This window comes from Cornus florida, unplaced genomic scaffold (genome assembly GCF_030987335.1).
Source record: "Cornus florida cultivar Cherokee Brave unplaced genomic scaffold, ASM3098733v1 CherokeeBrave_3.0.0_Hap2_Chr10, whole genome shotgun sequence".
In the NCBI taxonomy this organism is placed as follows: Eukaryota; Viridiplantae; Streptophyta; class Magnoliopsida; order Cornales; family Cornaceae; genus Cornus; species Cornus florida.
In genome coordinates this window covers 81,178,618-81,197,557 of record NW_026775580.1, presented here as the reverse complement: position 1 = coordinate 81,197,557, position 18,940 = coordinate 81,178,618, and the positions used below count along the sequence as shown (strand labels likewise).

The following is an 18,940-nucleotide window of genomic DNA, read 5'->3' as shown; positions in this document are numbered from 1 at the left end:
GTGTAACTCACAAGATATTTGTGAATTCGACAAGCTCCGATGATTAATAATGTGCATCGCGACAATAAATAACACATCTTACAATCAATAAATAAATTCACAAGATATCCGTGAACTTTACTGTTAAATCAACAAGCTCCAACGACTAATAATATGCATCGCACCAAATAACTTATCTTACAATAAAGAAATAAAATCACAAGATATCCGTAAACTTTACTCTAAATTCAACAAGTTCCAACGACTAATATCGCGACATAAAATAACACACCTTACAATAAAGAAATAAAATCACAAGATATCCGTAAACTTTACTCTAAATTCGACAAGTTCCAACGACTAATATCGCGACATAAAATAACACATCTTACAATAAAGAAATAAAATCACAAGATATCCGTGAACTTTATTGTAAAATCGTCAAGCTCCAACGATTAATAATGTGCATTGCGACAACAAATAACGCATCATACAATAAAGAAATAAAATCAAGAGATATCCGTAAACTTCACTGTAAAATCAGTAAGCTCCAATGGTTAATAATGCGTATGACAATAGCAAATAACACATCTTATAATAAAGAAATAAAATCACAAGATATCCGTGAACTTTATTATAAAATCGACAAGCTCCAACGACTAATAACATATTAATATCCATCACCAAATAACACATCTTACAATTAAAAAAATAACAATTATAAATTTAATTTAACCCTTTCGATCTCAATTAAGTAATAGTTTTAAATACGATTTCAAAATGGCAAAATATATATTATAGTCAAAAGTTGAAAAGTTGGCAAAAGAAAAATGGTAATTTGAATTTATGTGCTGAAAAAAAAAAAAAAAAAAAATTATGTGGTCTATTATTGGTATTTTGGATTTAAAGCTTAATAAATAAATAAATACTGTAACGTTTTTTTTGGGGTCAAAGTAAAGTAAGAGAAACTGACACGTGTCGGGGTTTTATTTAAAGCTATGAGAGTTCGACTCGGTCCTGGGTGGGTAGATAGAGATGAACAGCTGGCGCGGCGCAGATTTTTCTCTGCTGGAGCTTTTCAAAAATCTTGGGGTGGGCCTTCTGGAACTGGCCACGTGTTGCTATTACAAAGGAAACGTGGCGTGTCCGTGTCGTTTAAAAGCCAAAGTCACGGACGTCCTTTGACCGCTGACCTTACGCTGATACGCGAATCCAACGGCTCCAACCGCGTCCTTTCATGAGCCGACACGTCAATTACCCCATCAACGGTTTTTGTCCGCTCATACCTTTCGTCACCCACCTCCGGAGATGTGGGTCCCACGGTTGAGTCGACGTGGCGACCGGCTTTATTGAGTCGTTATCCACAACGAGGTGTGCTTTTGTGGGACCCACTTTATCTACGGCAGGATCCAATCCTACTGGTATATGAACAAGGGCCGCATTAAAAATTCCCAAATCCAAGTGGTTACTATGAAACTCAGGCCAACAAACCTCAATTGTTTTATTACTTTAAATTCTAAATCAATGCCTATGTTGCTATACAAGTCGGTGGATTATTATTTTCCAAAAAAAAAAATTGGTGGATTATTCATTCAAGATCATTAATTTAAATTTTTTTTTTAATTTTAATTGGTCAGGAATTTACTTTTTTTTTTATTTAACACCAAACAAACAACTAATATTCAAAAACAGGAACTACATAATCTAAAAGAAGAACAGTTAACAATCACAAATGTCACATACTCCACTCTAAATCATTACATTCAACTTTAAATACATGTTTGCTCAACAAATGAGCCACCAAATTATCGCCCCGAGGAACCCACGCTAAGGATGAGCCGTGACATTCCTTAAGTAAAGAGAGAATATCAAGAGTGTCCACTGACGCCACAATCAACCGCATAACAGGCTGACAATCACCTTCCACAATCACCTTGTAATAGCCCCAACACTGGAGCAGCACAAGAGCCTCCCGAAGCATCAGACCATCTGCCAACAAGGGGCTACAAACATTAAGGAAGAAAAGTGTAGCAACCTTAACGGGATGAATTTACTCATAATCCTGCATTGTTTAACTACATATGTGTTATATGTATTATATAGATATATATAGATATTGCGTAGAGATAATAAGAAAACGTAATGCTAGTGACAATATTTTAGTCTAGATTTAAATTATCAAAAATAATAAAGTAGTATTTGCTTCTAATGAAAAAGGAGAATAAATAAGTGGTCGCTATACACGCTTGAACCAACTTCTTGATAGTATTGCTTTATAAAGTATTAATTAAAGAAGACGTGTGCTATATAAGAGAATTGAAAAAAGAACTTTTAAATATCCAAATATCAAAAGAGAAAATAAAATAAAAATATTGCCCTACAACAAAGAATGATACTATTAAAATAGCAACAACCATAAACTAGTTCTCGTTGATAAAAAAATTATGATAATGCAAATAAATATATAATAGACCAAAATCTATTAAAAAAAATTAAATACATAATTAATTATTCATTAAATAAATAAGCTATTGAGATTTAAAAATTAAATACAAATATAGGTTATAAAAAATCTCAATAAACACACTGGCTTGAAGCATTCTCATATTAAATTTTCTTTGCTTTTCAATTTCATCCAAGGGCCCTTTGAGTAGGCCAGCCTAACAAGGTCACTTTCCAACTCCATAATTTTCTGATTAGTTTTTTTTAAAAAAATTATTATTTTGATTACATTATTAAAAAAAAATTCAGTATTATTACTTTTTATGGTGAGAAATTAGGGAGAGTCAACTCGAACATGTAATGACTTAAAAATCTTTTCACAGCCCATACTAATTGTATATGATATTGCAAAACCATGTTATTATTTGGAAAACGAAAAGAAAAAAAAAAATTTGTTATTAGGCAGCACCAAATGTCTAATCCAGTTTTGATAGTTTTATGTATTATAAAAACTAGCTTGTCCTATATTAGATGCAATTTTCTTATTAATGTGCCGACAGGTCTTATAGGAGGAGAAGTTGTTTTTGTTTTGTTTTTGATAAGTGATCAATTATATTGTGATTATAATCGCACGTGCCAATTTTAATTCAAGAAAAATCTCACAAGGTCTTATATTGTGATTATAATATATATCTATATATATTACCTAAAAATAAAAATATTTTTTGAAAAATATATTTTTCGTGGATAGTAAATACTAAAATTTGCCAGCCTCATTCATTGATTCCTACATGTCAGCCTTGTGAGATTTTTCTTGAATTAAAATATATATATATATATATATATATATATATATATATTTCGATATTTTGTTAAGGTCTAGGTCGAGATTAAGGACAAGTTCAATGAGCGAAACAGGTAAAATGACTTGTTGAAAAATGTACGTTGTTAAATTTGAATATTTTTTTCTTCCTAAATATTTTACAACAATCAAATATCAGAAAATAAAAAATAAAAAAATATTTTACATCTAAACAAACAATGTCTTAGTGTTTATTTGCTCAAAACTTGTTATTCTTATTTAGAAATATATATATATATATATATATATATAATTCTCTAATGCCATAAACAAATTAAATAATGTAACATCAACAAAAATTAGGATTTTGTTGAAACTTATAAATCGATTATAAGAAGTCATCACAACTTTTAACACATTCCAATTCTTGTGCGATCAATATTGAATAGAAAAAAAAAGGTAATTGTATGATCAAAATTCAACTTTGGATGTTACAGTCTTATGATATTGACAAAAAAAAAATATATACTAAGAATTTATTTTGTAGTATTATTATTGGTTGTGGTCTATTTCATGTCGGATAAGATTTCGAATTTTCTATCTTTTCTATCTTTTCTTTCCTGAACATAGAATAGATGTGTTAGAATAGTCAATTAACGACGAACAAAAATTATTAACAAATTTTCTTCTTGAAATTTAAAAAGGCATGCGTTTGACAATAAATTGTATGTATTGCAAGTAGAACTTATCAAACTAAACTAAATCTACAATACTACCAAAATAAATGAATAAGTAATAATTTGGCTAAATATTTTAGTTGGGAATTAACAATTTAAATTTTAAACATAAATTAATGGGGTTAGATGATAAATCTCTCACATCACAATTGGGTGGTCGATATAGGGTATTTTGAAAAATCCAAAACTATTATCTTCCTTAGAAGTATTTTGAGTTACGCCAAACACAATCTCTTCAACTTTACTTTAAAAAATACTAGTAGTTTTTAATATTCTGAATTGTTAATTGAAAATGATGGACAACAAAAGCTCCAAATTTATAAAGTTCTTTTTTCTACTTTAATTAGTGGGTTTTGTACTCTCAATCTGATTTTTTTTAATTTGAATTTAAAAGTAGTAATATTGATATTGACATTTCATGAATCCAAAATGAACTTCTCCCTCTCCCACCTCCACCTCTGTCCATATACACACAAATATATATATATATATATATATATACATTGGTTGTATAATGCATGTTTACTTACTTTTGGCGCAACATGGCACCAAAAAAGAAGTTCCAAGAGATAAGGCAGCCAACCATGACTCGATGAATTGGATTAAACTTCCACGAAATTTCTAATAGTGGGCCAAAAAGTTATACAGTTTCGTGTTTATCTCCTAAATTCAGATCATCTGTAGACTGTACTCCATTTTTACAAACTCACGGTCAACGACAAAACATGCCTATTAAAATAATAATAACAATAATAATAATAAAATCCAAGCCGATATGACCTACCCATGAAGAGAGAAAGAAAATTATAACTTATGACAATTTGGAAAAGTTGGATGTTATTTAAAATTTTTAAGTCGGTCTACATTTTGAACCTAAACGAGAAAACGATTTTTTATTTTTGTAAAATGATTAATACCTAACATAATACTTTTATTTTTTATTTTTGTAAAACAATTTTTATATTATGTTTGGTGTGTAGGAATGGAATGGAATGGAATGGAATGCCTATTCTAACCATTCCTTTGTTCGGTATGCAACTTAAAGTGAGAATGGCCATTCCATTGGAGTGAAAATTCATTCCTAGGAATGAAAATCTATTCTACAACTAAACCTATGGAATGGCCCCATGTAATTTATTTTAAAAAATCGACTTTCTAAAACACCCTCATATTCCAAGTCTAAAAACCACCATTACCTTCCACCACAATCATCTCCGCCTTTCACCACCACCACTGCCTTCCACCACCATTGACTTTCACCATCGCCCACCACTTTCCACCACCACCGCCGCCGCCGCCTTTCACCACCGCTTCTGCCACGGTTTACCGCAACCACCACCGTCGTCTTTTACCACCGTTATCGCCACCACCTTCCACCACCACCACTGCCATTGCCTTTCGCCACCTTCCACCGCCGCCGCCATCGCCTTTCACCACTGGCACCACCTTCCACCACCACCACTGCTACCACCTTTCACTACCACCACCACCTTCCACTACTGCCACCGCCCTACACCACCGCCGCCGCCTTCCACTACAGCCACTGCCACCTTTCACCATCACCGCCACCGCCTCCTTCAACAACCACCAACGCCTCCCCTGTCGCCTTCCACCATCACCATCGCCAACTATCACCTTCCATCACCACCACCACCACCACCTTCCACCACCAACTACCGCCACCACCGCCTTCCGCCACCACCGCCTTCCACTACCGCCACCACCACCTTTCACCATCGCCACCACCACCACCACCTTTCGCCACTGCCTTTTGCCATCGCCCACTACCTTCCGCCACCGCCACCACTACTTTCCACCACCGCCACCACCACCTTCTACCAACGCCACCACCACCACCTTCCGCCACCGCCGTCACCACCACCTTTCACCATCACCCACCACCTTCCACCTTCCACCACCGCCACCACTTTCCATCACCGCCTTCCACCACCACTATAGTCACACCACTATTTCTTTCCACCACAACCACCACACTACTGCCACCACCTACCACTACCACCTTCCACCACCACTACTACCACAAATTTTCACCATTGCCACCACCACCATTTTTCAACACCACCACCTACCCTACTACCGCTTTCCACCATCCACCGCCGCCATTGCCACCGTTTATTTTTAAAAAATTATTAGAGAACATCATTTTGTTAATTTAATTTAATTTATTTCTTACTAAGAGGAATATTTTGGAGAATTTAATTAGAAATTTATTCCATTCTAAATTTTAAATTGGTCTAACCAAATACTAGAATGGTTATTATCATTCCATTCCTACACATTTCATATTTACAACCAAACAATAGAATGAGAATGACCATTCCATTCCATTCCATTCCCACTTGCATTCCATTCTAGTCCTACACACCAAACGTAGTATTACAAGACAGTCAATTTTTTTGAAAAAAGACTGTTTACTATTAAATCGTATGACTTTTTTTTTTTATTGGTGGTACTATATTATCAGTATTTAAAAAAATCGAGACTTTTATGATGTAAAAGTTGTAAAAAAAAAAAAAAGAGTTAAATAATTAAATTGAGTCACGAGAAACATTGCTAGGGAAAGAAGTTGTTGTGTCCTTAAATCAGTGACAGCTAAGTTACACGAAGAATTGTACCCTGTGCCAAATATAAGTGAATGGGCATTAAGGGAGAGAGGCCTACATAGTACAATTGAAGATGGTCGCCAGCGAATTCCAACCTTAAAGTTGACAACTGAAGGATTGTCCTCAACATCGAGGGCATATTCATTCCTCGGTGACCCAGCACTGCCAATATTACACTAACACATTATTATTATTTATTTTTATATAAAATTTTAAAAAAAATTAAATTACGAACTATAAATTTTATTTATAAAAAATGATAGGTCTTTCGACTTCAAACAAAATTCCATATATATCTTTTTCTTTTCAACTTATTCTCAATCACGTTGTATTCGTAGAATGAGTCGACAATGGAGGTCGGAAGACGTATTACTTCTCTTAATTTATAGTCAGTTATGATATGGAATTATCGGTCAATTTTTATTTGCAAACGGATAGTGGAACCTACACATGTAATTAAATCTCATTTGGATGAGATGAGTTTGAGAATTTAAATTGTGGCTACACAAGTCCAACAATATGACGATTTGGAAGTTGAATTCCTTAGATTATATGGTGATAATAAGACATTGAGTGTTTGAGTCCTAATTCAAGCAATACGGTGAGCAGACACCGACATGGTATATGGTCAATGGTAATATAAAATTAACGATTTATTTTTGTTTGCAGACGGATAGTAGAATCCTACGCATGTAATTAAATCCCATTTGGATCAGATGAGTTTGGGAATTTAAATTGTGACTACATAAGGTCCAACAATATGAAGATTTGGAAGTTGAATTTGTTAGATTACATGGTACACGCAAAGGCAATTTGCAGATGGGGACGAAAACTTTGAACCATCACTACTATGCCCACAAGCTAGTACTAGTAGTAGTGTCAATCAGACTTTTCATGGATGTTGAAATGTTATCACGTGATTGGATCACTTGTGCACACGTGGTTGGCCACAGTTGGAGGTGTAGTTCTCATTGATTGAAAAATTGTGTGTGGATATCTTATATAGGTGATAGTGAGCCCACCATGATCTTTTCAAAGATTGGGATAGAAGTAAAGAATATATATTACATATACAATTCAATATATATATATATATATATATACTAGCCACGGTTGCAAGAAGTGTGTGAAAGGGAAGGTGGTGTTTATCAATCAAAGAAAATAAGTGATGGGAAGGTTTAGTTTCATGCACCAATGTCTTGATTTTTGTAAATTACACACATATATATATATAAGCATTGCTCAAAGTGGTTCATCAATGGAAGCAGCTTCCTAGGGAAACAACATTGCTCAATCCACAAGTCCAAAAAGTATATAGATAACTATAGGTACATATATATTATTTTGTAATATAATATATTTAAAAAGAAAGGCTATTGTGATATACATCTAGACCCTTTACCCTAATAATACTATTTTCGATATACGCTACGCTAGTGGATGGATGTAATTTCACACATGTGTGAATGATTAGAGTTATTCATTATAATACAACATAGTTTTGTATACAATTAGTGTTCTTCTTTTCGTTTAAAATACTTTTATGATTTGAAAGTTACGGTAAATTAGCCAACGAAAGAGAGTACTTTTAGTATTTCCACTAATATGCAATAAACAATTTGAAGTTCTAAGTCTTTGCCTTTAATATAAGGTACAAAATGTCATTTCCATGCTTGCCCAGTTTAGGCTAAGCACTCATTTTTTCTTCTTCAACCCTCTCAACAACTAACTCTTATATATATAATTATATATATAGGATAATAGGAGGTCCACCACATTAAGAGAAGATATATAAGTTAGATAATAGAGATAAGGATTAGATAGTGGAGAGTACCGGAATAATTTTAGACACCACCAGGGTTAACATCAAATTTTGTCCCACGTTTCATTTCGATTAACTTTTTAAGCAAAGACAAAAATTTAAAATCTTTCAAAACCTTATCAACACCAATAGTTGTATAATAGTTACTTTGTTGGATTAATTTTTTAAGGAAAATTAATAACATTTGTTTCTTAATTTATTTAACTTTTAGCCAAACGATAAAAGTGTTCTAAGAAAATTAATCCGGAAGAATTTTAGTTATTGTCATGTCTCACAAGGAACCAAAAAGCATCAGCTACAAGCATATTCATCGACAAGCTTCATAAATATCATTAATGTTAGACTCTACCCATGTTAATATTTTCTCTTAACTTGGTTTGATGGATTTCAACAGTTTTCTACCCTTGAAAAGACACTGATTTTCAACTTTGACATATTGAATTTTTTACAAATAAAGCTCATTTTGTAAGGAATCTAATCATCATTATCCTCTTCAGAGAATAGTTGGATATCGCAAATTGGAATTGGGATTGATGAAATTGGAGAAAAATAATACAAAAAATTGAACCAAATATTTTTTCATTTTTACCAATTTCAATTCTAGGCCTTCAACTCTATGCTACTAAATATAGTGTAAGATAACTGATTTCTGAATGAACACTTATAATCAAATTGTCAATTGCTCAAGAGTGGTCAATCTTATGGATTCAGTCATAGCTAATGCTTATAACCTTCCGGGAGGGTATTAAGGTTATAAATTATATTTTGAATAATCAAAATATTCAATATATGTACAATATCTAAGAATAAAATCTCAATTGCAATTTAATTTGAATTATAATTTATAACCTTCCGGGAGTGTATTAAGCTTGTTTAGTGAATAGTGACAAATAAAAAGTGAAATATATCCAAACAAAATTTTGTCCCCCTTCTTGAGACCTTCCATGAATAGAAGTGAAAGGGCATTATAGAAACTTCACGTACACCGGGCTAGTTTTCCATGGTATATTTCTTCTTTCTCTAACAACCAACAAACACCACCACCTACCACCACCACCACCAACCATTGACCCTATCCAGTGTGGGTTGCCAAATTTTATGTAATTCAGGTGTAGAAGGTTTGTATGTGTTCTCTTTTATACCAACCCTTGAACCGCCTTGTCCTTGTGGTTTGTCTTTAAAGTAGAGCTGGATTCTAATTTATCTTGACATTAGGCAAAGTATAATGAATATCAAGCATAAGAATCTAATGTATAAAAGGTTAAATAGAAAGATGTTGCAGGGAAGTTCAAATAATATTTTCATAATGCAACCATTTCAACAGCATTATCTTAATAGGTCATACCTACAGCAACTTGTTGAACTCCTAGACTTTGTTTAAGCTACGAATATAGAACAAAATTAAAATAAGAAATCCTCCTACAATCGGATGAAATCCTTTAGTTTTGTTTACTATAAAAAAAATAGAGATAAAAAGAAAACAGGAAGAAAATCAAAGGAAAAGTATTTAATTTTATAGGAGTAAAATCATTTTTTCCTTCCATATTTTTTTTTTGCTTTCTTTTTCTTCGCTTCCACACTAAATCAGATTAGTGTGGCCCAAGTGGTACAAGACTATTTACATGACAATGAATCAAGCCTATGTTTGATGGCTCAATCACAAGACTACTTCTTCCATTGGCATCTCTAAAATTTGTAATTCCAAATTTGGCAGTCACCATTTCCCAAGAGTTATAATTGTGTCCCTGACTCTCCAAATTTTATCTATGACATGTGCTGTGTTTTTGCTTTCCAAATATATTAATATTTTAACTTTTTTAAAAATTTTAAAAATTTATTTTTTAACTTTATTGTAACCAAGATATTATAAAAGCAAACTTATATAGTATAATATCTGGATTAAAATAAATTAACACAAATATTATGATATATATATTTTCAAAAATAAACAATACAACATCCATTAAACAATACAATATCATGTAGCAATTTAAAAGTGCAGTGATGGAGGGGTTACCATTTTTAAGTTGGGACTCACTAAACCAATAGTGTGATCCTCTCACTCCCGCATAACGTGTATCCCTAAATAAGCTTATTCATTCATATTCTTTTTACAAGATGCATTTCTAAAATTTTCTTTTATTTTATTGTTTTTTCTTCTATTTTCAGCATATTATCATGGACTTGGTGTATTATCATGAACTTGTTATTTGGTGAGGAGCAAATAAACACCTACCTCATTATATACATTAATACTTACAATGAAGGGTTAAGATATATATAAATTTCAACCATCCAACAGTGAAAAGAATTTTAGGATGTGGTTGTAGGATGTTACAAAGAATTGTCTCTACCATACTAGACTACAACCTAGAGAATTCTATACAAATATGTACAATGTTAAATGTCTCTAGTTATTCCAATTAACCTACACTTATATAAAGAAGTCTAAAAAGTTCCGTGGATGTGACATAACGTTCGACGGGGGTGTAACATTATGATCATATACAATGCTTTTTGCAAGGACTAGCCACAATTAAGTATGCATTAAAAAACACAAGGCTAGAAGCCCAGCCAGAGAGCCCTGTTCAAGACTTCGAGCATGAGCCTGTGAAACTTTAGCCTGGCCCGGTCCCATTGGCAGGCCAGTCCGGCCCTCAATTCCATTGGCCTCATCCAAGAACTCCTTAACCTCCAAATCAAATCATGGAGGGAAAATTAAGTTTTGATTCTTGCACAAGGTTTCAGCTGATAGAAGAATAGTCGCGACGGTAGAGAAGAGTGAGAGGATGGAGTGAGCAAGAACGAAAGCCCATTCGAGTCCCAAGAGAGCTCCAAAATCTTCTTTGATGCCAATGAGGAGGTTGATGAAGTTAGGGCTTGTGGGGGTTGTAGTGTATAAATAGATTAGCTTGATGGCCAAATCTTTGGTAAATGGTTTGATGGAGAAGTTGTTAGCCAATTAGAAAAGGGAGTATAGGAGAAAAATGAGTGAAGCAATGGACATGAGCCTCCCACTTTGGAAGAGAATTTTGAAGGATTTTCTCAGAATTTCCATAGAACCAAACAGCATATAACAATCCATGGCACTAACCAAGTTATGTTCCTCCTGTTGATCACAGGCTCTGAATTATTTTTTTATGTGGGAAGGGCTAGCTTTATATGTATACATTGGGAATTGACTTTGCAGTTAGATACAATGCATTAGAGGCCCACGAGTATTGACATGGACATGTTAGCAAGTAATCTTTATGAGGACTTACACCAGTGTTAACAACAAATAAAATAATTGAAAAAAGTGATAAATTATTATTATTATTATTATTATTATTTTCATAAGCAATAAATGACAAGTTAGACCAGGTACATAAACAATTGGGCTTTGTTAGTTTCGTGGAAACAAGCTTGTTGTTGGGGATTTTTTTTATTTCATTTGGTCATGTTTGAAAAAGTCAATCCACTCTCTCTTAAAAGCAGAATAGACCAGGCACTACAACAACTTTTTAATATACTGAAAGACCATCTCAAATGCCATTCTTTTCAAACAAGGCAACAAGAGGACTTCAAGTCCTGTCCATTGAGGTTGAGAGACCATTAAGATTTAGTTAAAAACAGAGTGGATGTATGGTTATGTGTTAGTAACGCAGTGTTGCTTTTGTTATATTTTGGTGTACATAAATAACAGAATTGGACAGCTTTTGATAAAATCTTTCAAAATATATGTATATGGTGAGCCCCATTACGTGATTGGGCGAGTAAATATTTGGTGCGCTTACTGCACGCTAATTTGAGTCGTGGGTGTTGTTACCTATTGATGCGTGCATATCACGAACTATTCAAATTAGGCCGGTGTATACCGATTGCACTAGATATTTATTTTGATTGCGCTAGTCATATGTTAAGTCACATAGAATTGAAGTAATAATAGATTAAAGAATATCTGTATTACTTCAAAATTAGACCAAAATCCACAATGACAGAAAAATTCTGCTCCCAATCATTCAGTTAGTGTATCAAACATTAGGTAAGTGTAATGAATATCAAGTGTAAGAATCTAATGTATAAAAGGTTAAATACAAAGATGTTAGGAGTAATATTTCATACTGCACTCATTTCAACACAGCATGCAATCTTAATAGGTCATATAGACAACCATTCTCTGAACTAATAGACTTAGGTGCTATTTGATAAAACTTTTAAGATTTGAATTTTAAGTATTGAAATTTTTAAGTGGTAATTAAAAAAATAAATATTTTTTCATATTTTTTTGAATTTTCATGTTCCGTATTCAGTGATAAGTGATGTCCCAGTCACTTAAAATTTTACCTCATTTTAAGTGGTGCTTACCGTTTTAAATGGTATTCAAATTTTGTTATCAAACACACTTAATTGGATAAGTGCTTAATCCATTCAGAACTAAGCGCTAAATTGAATAATCAAAAAGCACCTTAGTTTAAGTTACAAATATAGAACAAAATTAACAAGTGGAATCCTACTAAAATCAAATCAAATCCTTTTCTTTTGTTTTATTTATTATAAAAAAATAGAGATAAAAAGAAAACATGAAGAAAATCAAGGAAAAAATATTTAATTTTATAGGAGTAAAATAATTTTTTCTTTATTATTTTTATTCTTTTTGTTTATTCGCTTCCTCACTAAATCAGATTAGTGTGGCCCAAGAACAAAAGACTATTTACATGACAATATATCAAGGTTCTGTGGTTTATTAACAAGACTGTTTATACAGAGCAACTCCAATGACATATCCAAAATTTGGCAATCCAAATTTCCCGGTCAGCATTTTCCAATGTCCACATCATCGTTTTCGATAGTTATGTCAATGTTTTGGACTCTCCAAATTTTAATTATCTATTCTAATGGTGCATTTCTGCTCTTACAAAATTTTAATATTTTTTTAAATTTTGAATATATATTTTTCAACTTTATTCCAACGATTATATTTCTAAAAGTGATATTATAAAATGAAATTAAACAATACAAAATCCTTTATACATTAAAATAAACTAAGACAATATTATGTAATTTTATGTAATTCAGGTGTACAAGGTATGTGTTCTGTTTTATACCAACCCTTGATCCTTTGTCCTTGTGGTTTGTCTTTAACACTCGAAGCCAAGAAAGCTACAAAGTAGAGCTGGATTCTAATTTATCTTGACATTAGGCAGGTGTAATGAATATCAAGCATAAGAATCTAATGTATAAAAGGTTAAATAAAAAGATGTTGGAGGGAAGTTCAAATAATATTTTCATAATGCAACCATTTCAACACAACATGCATTATCTTAATAGGTCATACCTACAACAACTTGTTGAACTCTTAGACTTGGTTTAAGCTACATATATACAACAAAATTAACAAGGGAAATCCAACTAAAATCAGGTGAAATCTTTATTTTTTATTTTTTGGACCTGGGCAAAATTAACCAGGGAAATCCTGCTAAAATCAGGTGAAATCTTTATTTTTTATTTTTTGGACCCGGGCTCTAAAAAATAAAAAAATAAAAAATAAAAATTAGTACTACTATTTCCTATTAGTTATAACCCAGCACAAGCTGTCCAATCCATAATAAAATATAAATGATAAATGGTCCAGTCCAGAAAACAAGCCTACAAACAAATTAGAACTAGAGATTGAAGAAGATCTATGGGCTGTTTGGCATGATGTGGTATTATTTTTGGTGTTTTCATCTCTTTGCTTGAATTTTTTTTTTTTTTTTTTTTTTTTTTTTTTTTTTTTTCAGTAAAATTCTCTAATTGAATTTTTCTTTAGCCCCTTTTATTTTCAAATCCCAACTCCGCCCCTGATTAAAAAGAAAATTGGACGAAAATCAAAGGAAAAATATTTAATTTTATAGGAGTAAAATCATTTTTCCCTTCCAATTTTTTTTCCTTGCTTCCTCACTAAATCAGATTAGTGTGGCCCCAAGAAGTACAAGACTTACATGACAATGTATCAAGCCTATATTCTATGGCTCAATCACAAGACTACTTATCTCCAAAATTTGTAATTCCAAATTTGGCACGTCACCATTTTCCAAGAGTTGCTTTTCTGTTTTGGACTTTCCAAATTTTATTTATTGCATGTTACATATCAGGGACCCTTGACATGAATAGATGCGTCACAAGTTTTGTTTATTCCATTATTTTACCCGATGGAAAAGAAACAAGTGGCGAGTTTTGACAAAGCTTATCATATTGATTTAATGTTCTAATTGTCCAAGGAAAAGAAGGTGTGACATGGAATTGTTAATATGGTTCTTTAAATAGAAAAGAGGTACGACTTGCCATGTTAGACTACAATATTGATAAATATTCCACCTTGGAATATTTTATGGGAAATTAAAAGACAAGTGGTGAGTCCCTTTAGGACTTACCAAATTTAGGATATAATGTCCTAAAAGGAAAAGAAAAATGGCGTGGAGTTGTTATCATGAGTACAATCTCATAAGAATGCTAAAGTTAGTCAACTAATAATTTATCGACACCTGGCGAGCTTTATTAAACTTGCCACGATGGATTAATTTTGTTAAAGTTGAATTTATTTGGAAGATCCTATTTTAGTAGGATACCAATTAAATAAAAGTTGACTAAGTCATGGGGACGTGGAGGCAACCTTTTCTTTATTTTTAGGAGATTTCAACAATGGTTCAGCCTAGTCAATTTCTTACTAAAATTTAGCAAAATGTGGGATTTATTTTATTTCTTTGATACACACACACACACACACACACACACACACATATATATATATATTAGGCTTAAACCCACGATGAAGGAATCACCGTGAAAAGGGAGTCCATGAAGCCATGAGGTCTAAAGCCAGAAGAAGTCAAGGGTGAAGAGAAATTGCTAAAATTAAGGAAGAGAGCAACAACCATAACCCACGATGTAAACTCGGTGACCATGACGCCATGGAAGGTTCAGCCTAAAATCAAGGAAATTGTGGTCTAATGTGTACAAATATACTCTGGGAAACTACCCACGATGGAGAAGTTGCTAAAATTAAGGAGGTCATGGCACCATGAACTCCAAACTTTAGAAGGAAAGTCTCAAGATGGAAGTTATGCACGATGAGGAGTTTTATCAGAAGTAAGAAGCCACGACGCCATGAAAGGAAGGTTCCTAGCAGAAGTGAAAGATTACTAGAAATCATGGGACACTTGGCTAAACAGGGATATATCGGTTGTAAGTGGTGGAAACCTATAAGGAAACTACCACTAATCAAGGGAAGTTCTCAAGGGTCATGGGTGACAGGGCAGCAGTTGATGAAATCGTGTCTGAAATTAAGGAAAGGAGTTGATGACGTGAGGAAGAAGAATAAAATCATGGGACACTTACCAAGTCACGAAGAGAACACGTGGGAATTTATTCTGAAATTACCCATGACATAAAATTGTTGAAGACAAGAGAGGACGTGGTTGAAGTCTACAACAAGAGATGGATAAGATAGGAGAAGTTACAACTATTGAGGAATCATGGGACATGTGGCAGTTCGGAACCATTCCACGTGGAAGCTGCTGAAGTTGCCACACCTAGTTAATGCATGCATGGAAAGCTCTTTAAATAGAACACTTAGGCTTCACTTGCAAACCCTGTTCAAATCACACAGCAAAACAACACTTTCAATTCCTTACATTCATGTATCTTTACATTCATGTAATGCAATTTCATTATGTTTAATTCAAGTCCTGCACTTATCTTTCTTACTTTCTAAGTCCTGCACTTCAATTCCTTTACTTTGAAGTCCTGCACTTTCAATACCGCTTTCTTTTCCACTAGCCATAGTTTAGTCCGAAAGTCCTTTTTCAAGGCAAAAAGAACATTTGAAAGTGGTAATTCCAGTCCTTCATTCAATCGCCTGATCCCTGCAATTTCCTACTAGATAGTTGTTCGGATATCCACTTTGGAACGACAGCAGTTCTTGGCACGCCCAACATCCACTCCTGCTTTCTACTCACCTGGAAAGCGGAACTAGCGTTTTTTCGCGAGCCGAACATTCTTGGCACGCCCGGCGGGACTTCTTAACAGATTGTTCAATGGCTGGTGGAAGAAGGCAAGGCAAGTCTGTCCAAGACCCTGCCGAACTAGAAGAGATGCAAGTCAATGAACTTTCAGTGGAAAGTTCACGATTCGCACCCGATGAAAATGATATGGTGGAAAAATTTGCTCAAACAATGGCAAATGGACCCATCATGGACAACATCCGCATGATGGCAATGCAACAAGATAGGTTTGCGCAAGACCAAGCTAGAGTCGCCCAAGACTTAGCCAGAGTTGCGCAAGATCAATCCAAAGCTAGTCAAGACCATGCAAAAGCCGCTATTGCTAATGAGCGGAAGTTAAAAGAAATGGTAGACCGAATCTCTCAAAGGTTCGAGTCTATGTTGGAAAGGTCCTTTGGAGGTTTGTCTCAAATTTTGGCCCCTCGGCCAAGCAACTCTGAAGGGTCTCAACAGTCGGCCTTCCAAGCTAGTAGGCCGGCAACATTTGTTGAAGGGAGTTCCTCTCAGCAACATACAAGGCCACTCCCTCTAACTCAGCAGCAGGTGCAGTCTCTTCCAATGGCACAGACTTACATTCCAGCTGCACCTATGACTGCTTTAGTGGCACAGATGACTGTTCCACAAGTTGCGCCCATGCCAACCATTCAGTAAGTTCAGAATCCTCCACTTGTGGCATTTCCACAGCAGACTTGGCATGACTACCTGGCCAACCATGGCCATACCACAACCCACAAGCACTACAGATTATTCCACCTGTGAACATTCAGCCAGCCACACCTGTTCCGGCAAGGCCATCACCTATGGTCATTCCTATGGCGGTTGGGGGGCAACCTTTTCCAAGGGAGCCACTTATTGACCAAGGAGGAAGGAATCGTGGCAGGAACAACTATGCAGATGCCAACCCATTGCTTATGGCGGGCGGAGGCATCAAGTAGCCAATCAACCTCAAGGTTGGCTAGACAACAACTCTCCACAACCTATGGCACTTGATAGAGGCCAATTTGCGGAATTCCTTCAGCAGGAATTTGGCCTAACTCGAATGGGTGGAAGGCCAACTTACAGAAAGCCCTATCCAGAGTTCATTGATGAAGTTGAATTTCCAAGGAATTTCAGAATTCTAGAGTTTGCAACGTTCAATGGAGAGGGCGAACAATCTACCTTGGAACATATCAGTCGGTTCACTGTCCAGTGTGGAAAAGCAGCAGCCAATCCATGGCTGAAGGTACGTTTGTTTCCAAATACACTGACTGGGTATGCTTCAGGTGGTATTCCAACTTGCCAGCCAACTCCATTTAACGTTGGCAGCAATTTGAGGATTTATTCCATACTCAGTTCTATAGAGCTGACCTTGAAGTGTTAATGGCAGGCCTTTCCAGACTTCATCAACTACCTAGAGAGTCTGTGATGAGCTTCTTTTCCAGATTCAGGCGGGCCAAGTTCAAATGTAATTTGTCTTTGCCACCGGAAGAATATGTGAAGATGGCTGTGAACGACCTAGAATTTGAACTTTACAAGAAGTTTGAAGGTGTACAGATCCATGACTTGTTCGACTTGGCTGGCAAAGTGGCTAAGTATGAAGAGTTCATTCGTGAGGAGCAAGATAGGAAGAACTATTCCAAAGGCACTTATTATCGTGATCCTAACTATGAGGTGTATACCACTGAAACTGAATGAGAGTTTGAAGTCAACGTAGCCAAGCTCAACATAAAGAAGGCTTACACTTGTGAGGCCTTGACAAAACGGAAATCAATCACGGCCAACTTGCAGGCCGCTTCTGGTTCTAAGTGGAAGGGGGCAGACTCTTCCAGAAGTTATTCTTTTGACATTTCTAAAGCCGAGCAAATCTTTGATTTGCTCATGGCTGACAAGCAACTGATTTTCACAGCTGGCCATAAGATGCCGTCGGCTTCAGAAATGGCCGAGAAAGAGTATTGCAAGTTCCACAATTTGTGGAAGCATTCCACTAATAATTGTGTTATCTTCCGTAACATTGTGCAAAAGGCAATCGAAAATGGCCGTTTGAAGTTTCCAGAAAAATCAGAAGTCATGGGTGTTGATGGAAATCCTTTCCCCAAGGTTGTTGCAACAAACGTTGCTTCTATGGTTCAGGAGCATTCCAAAAAGGAAGTAGACTTGGTAAATCCAGCGACCAGTGGAAGGTTGGAAATTCCAAAGACGGCAACATCTATGGAAAAGACAGTAGCTGAATTGGAGAGGCAACTCCGAGAGGCCCAGATTGCGTTAATCCAATAAGGTTGCTGCCCCAAGTGTAAAGTTCAGAATGAAGGTTGCTGCCCCAAATGTAATTTGGATTAACGTATGGATTAACCCTATAAGTTAAGTCCATCACCTACTTGTGTCATATCAATCAAATGATTGAATGACTTAATATGGTTTCAGGATGGATTTGCTTTACATTTATCAAACCACTTTTCAGATGGTTGATATTTTGTAATAGGAGGACACGGACTTTATATGTTTATTATATGTGTCATGGTATGAGCTTGAGT

At 34.7% G+C, this 18,940-nt stretch overlaps 1 protein-coding gene across 1 annotated transcript; it reads left to right on the top strand.

Annotated features, from left to right (window-relative positions):
* The first annotated feature begins 17,409 nt into the window (after positions 1-17,409).
* On the top strand, positions 17,410-18,683 carry LOC132277971 (uncharacterized). The gene is made up of 3 exons (XM_059779809.1): positions 17,410-17,652; positions 17,763-18,080; positions 18,198-18,683. Exons 1-3 carry the CDS (start codon positions 17,410-17,412, stop codon positions 18,681-18,683), a joined length of 1,047 nt encoding a protein of 348 aa, XP_059635792.1.
* The last annotated feature ends 257 nt before the right edge of the window (positions 18,684-18,940 follow it).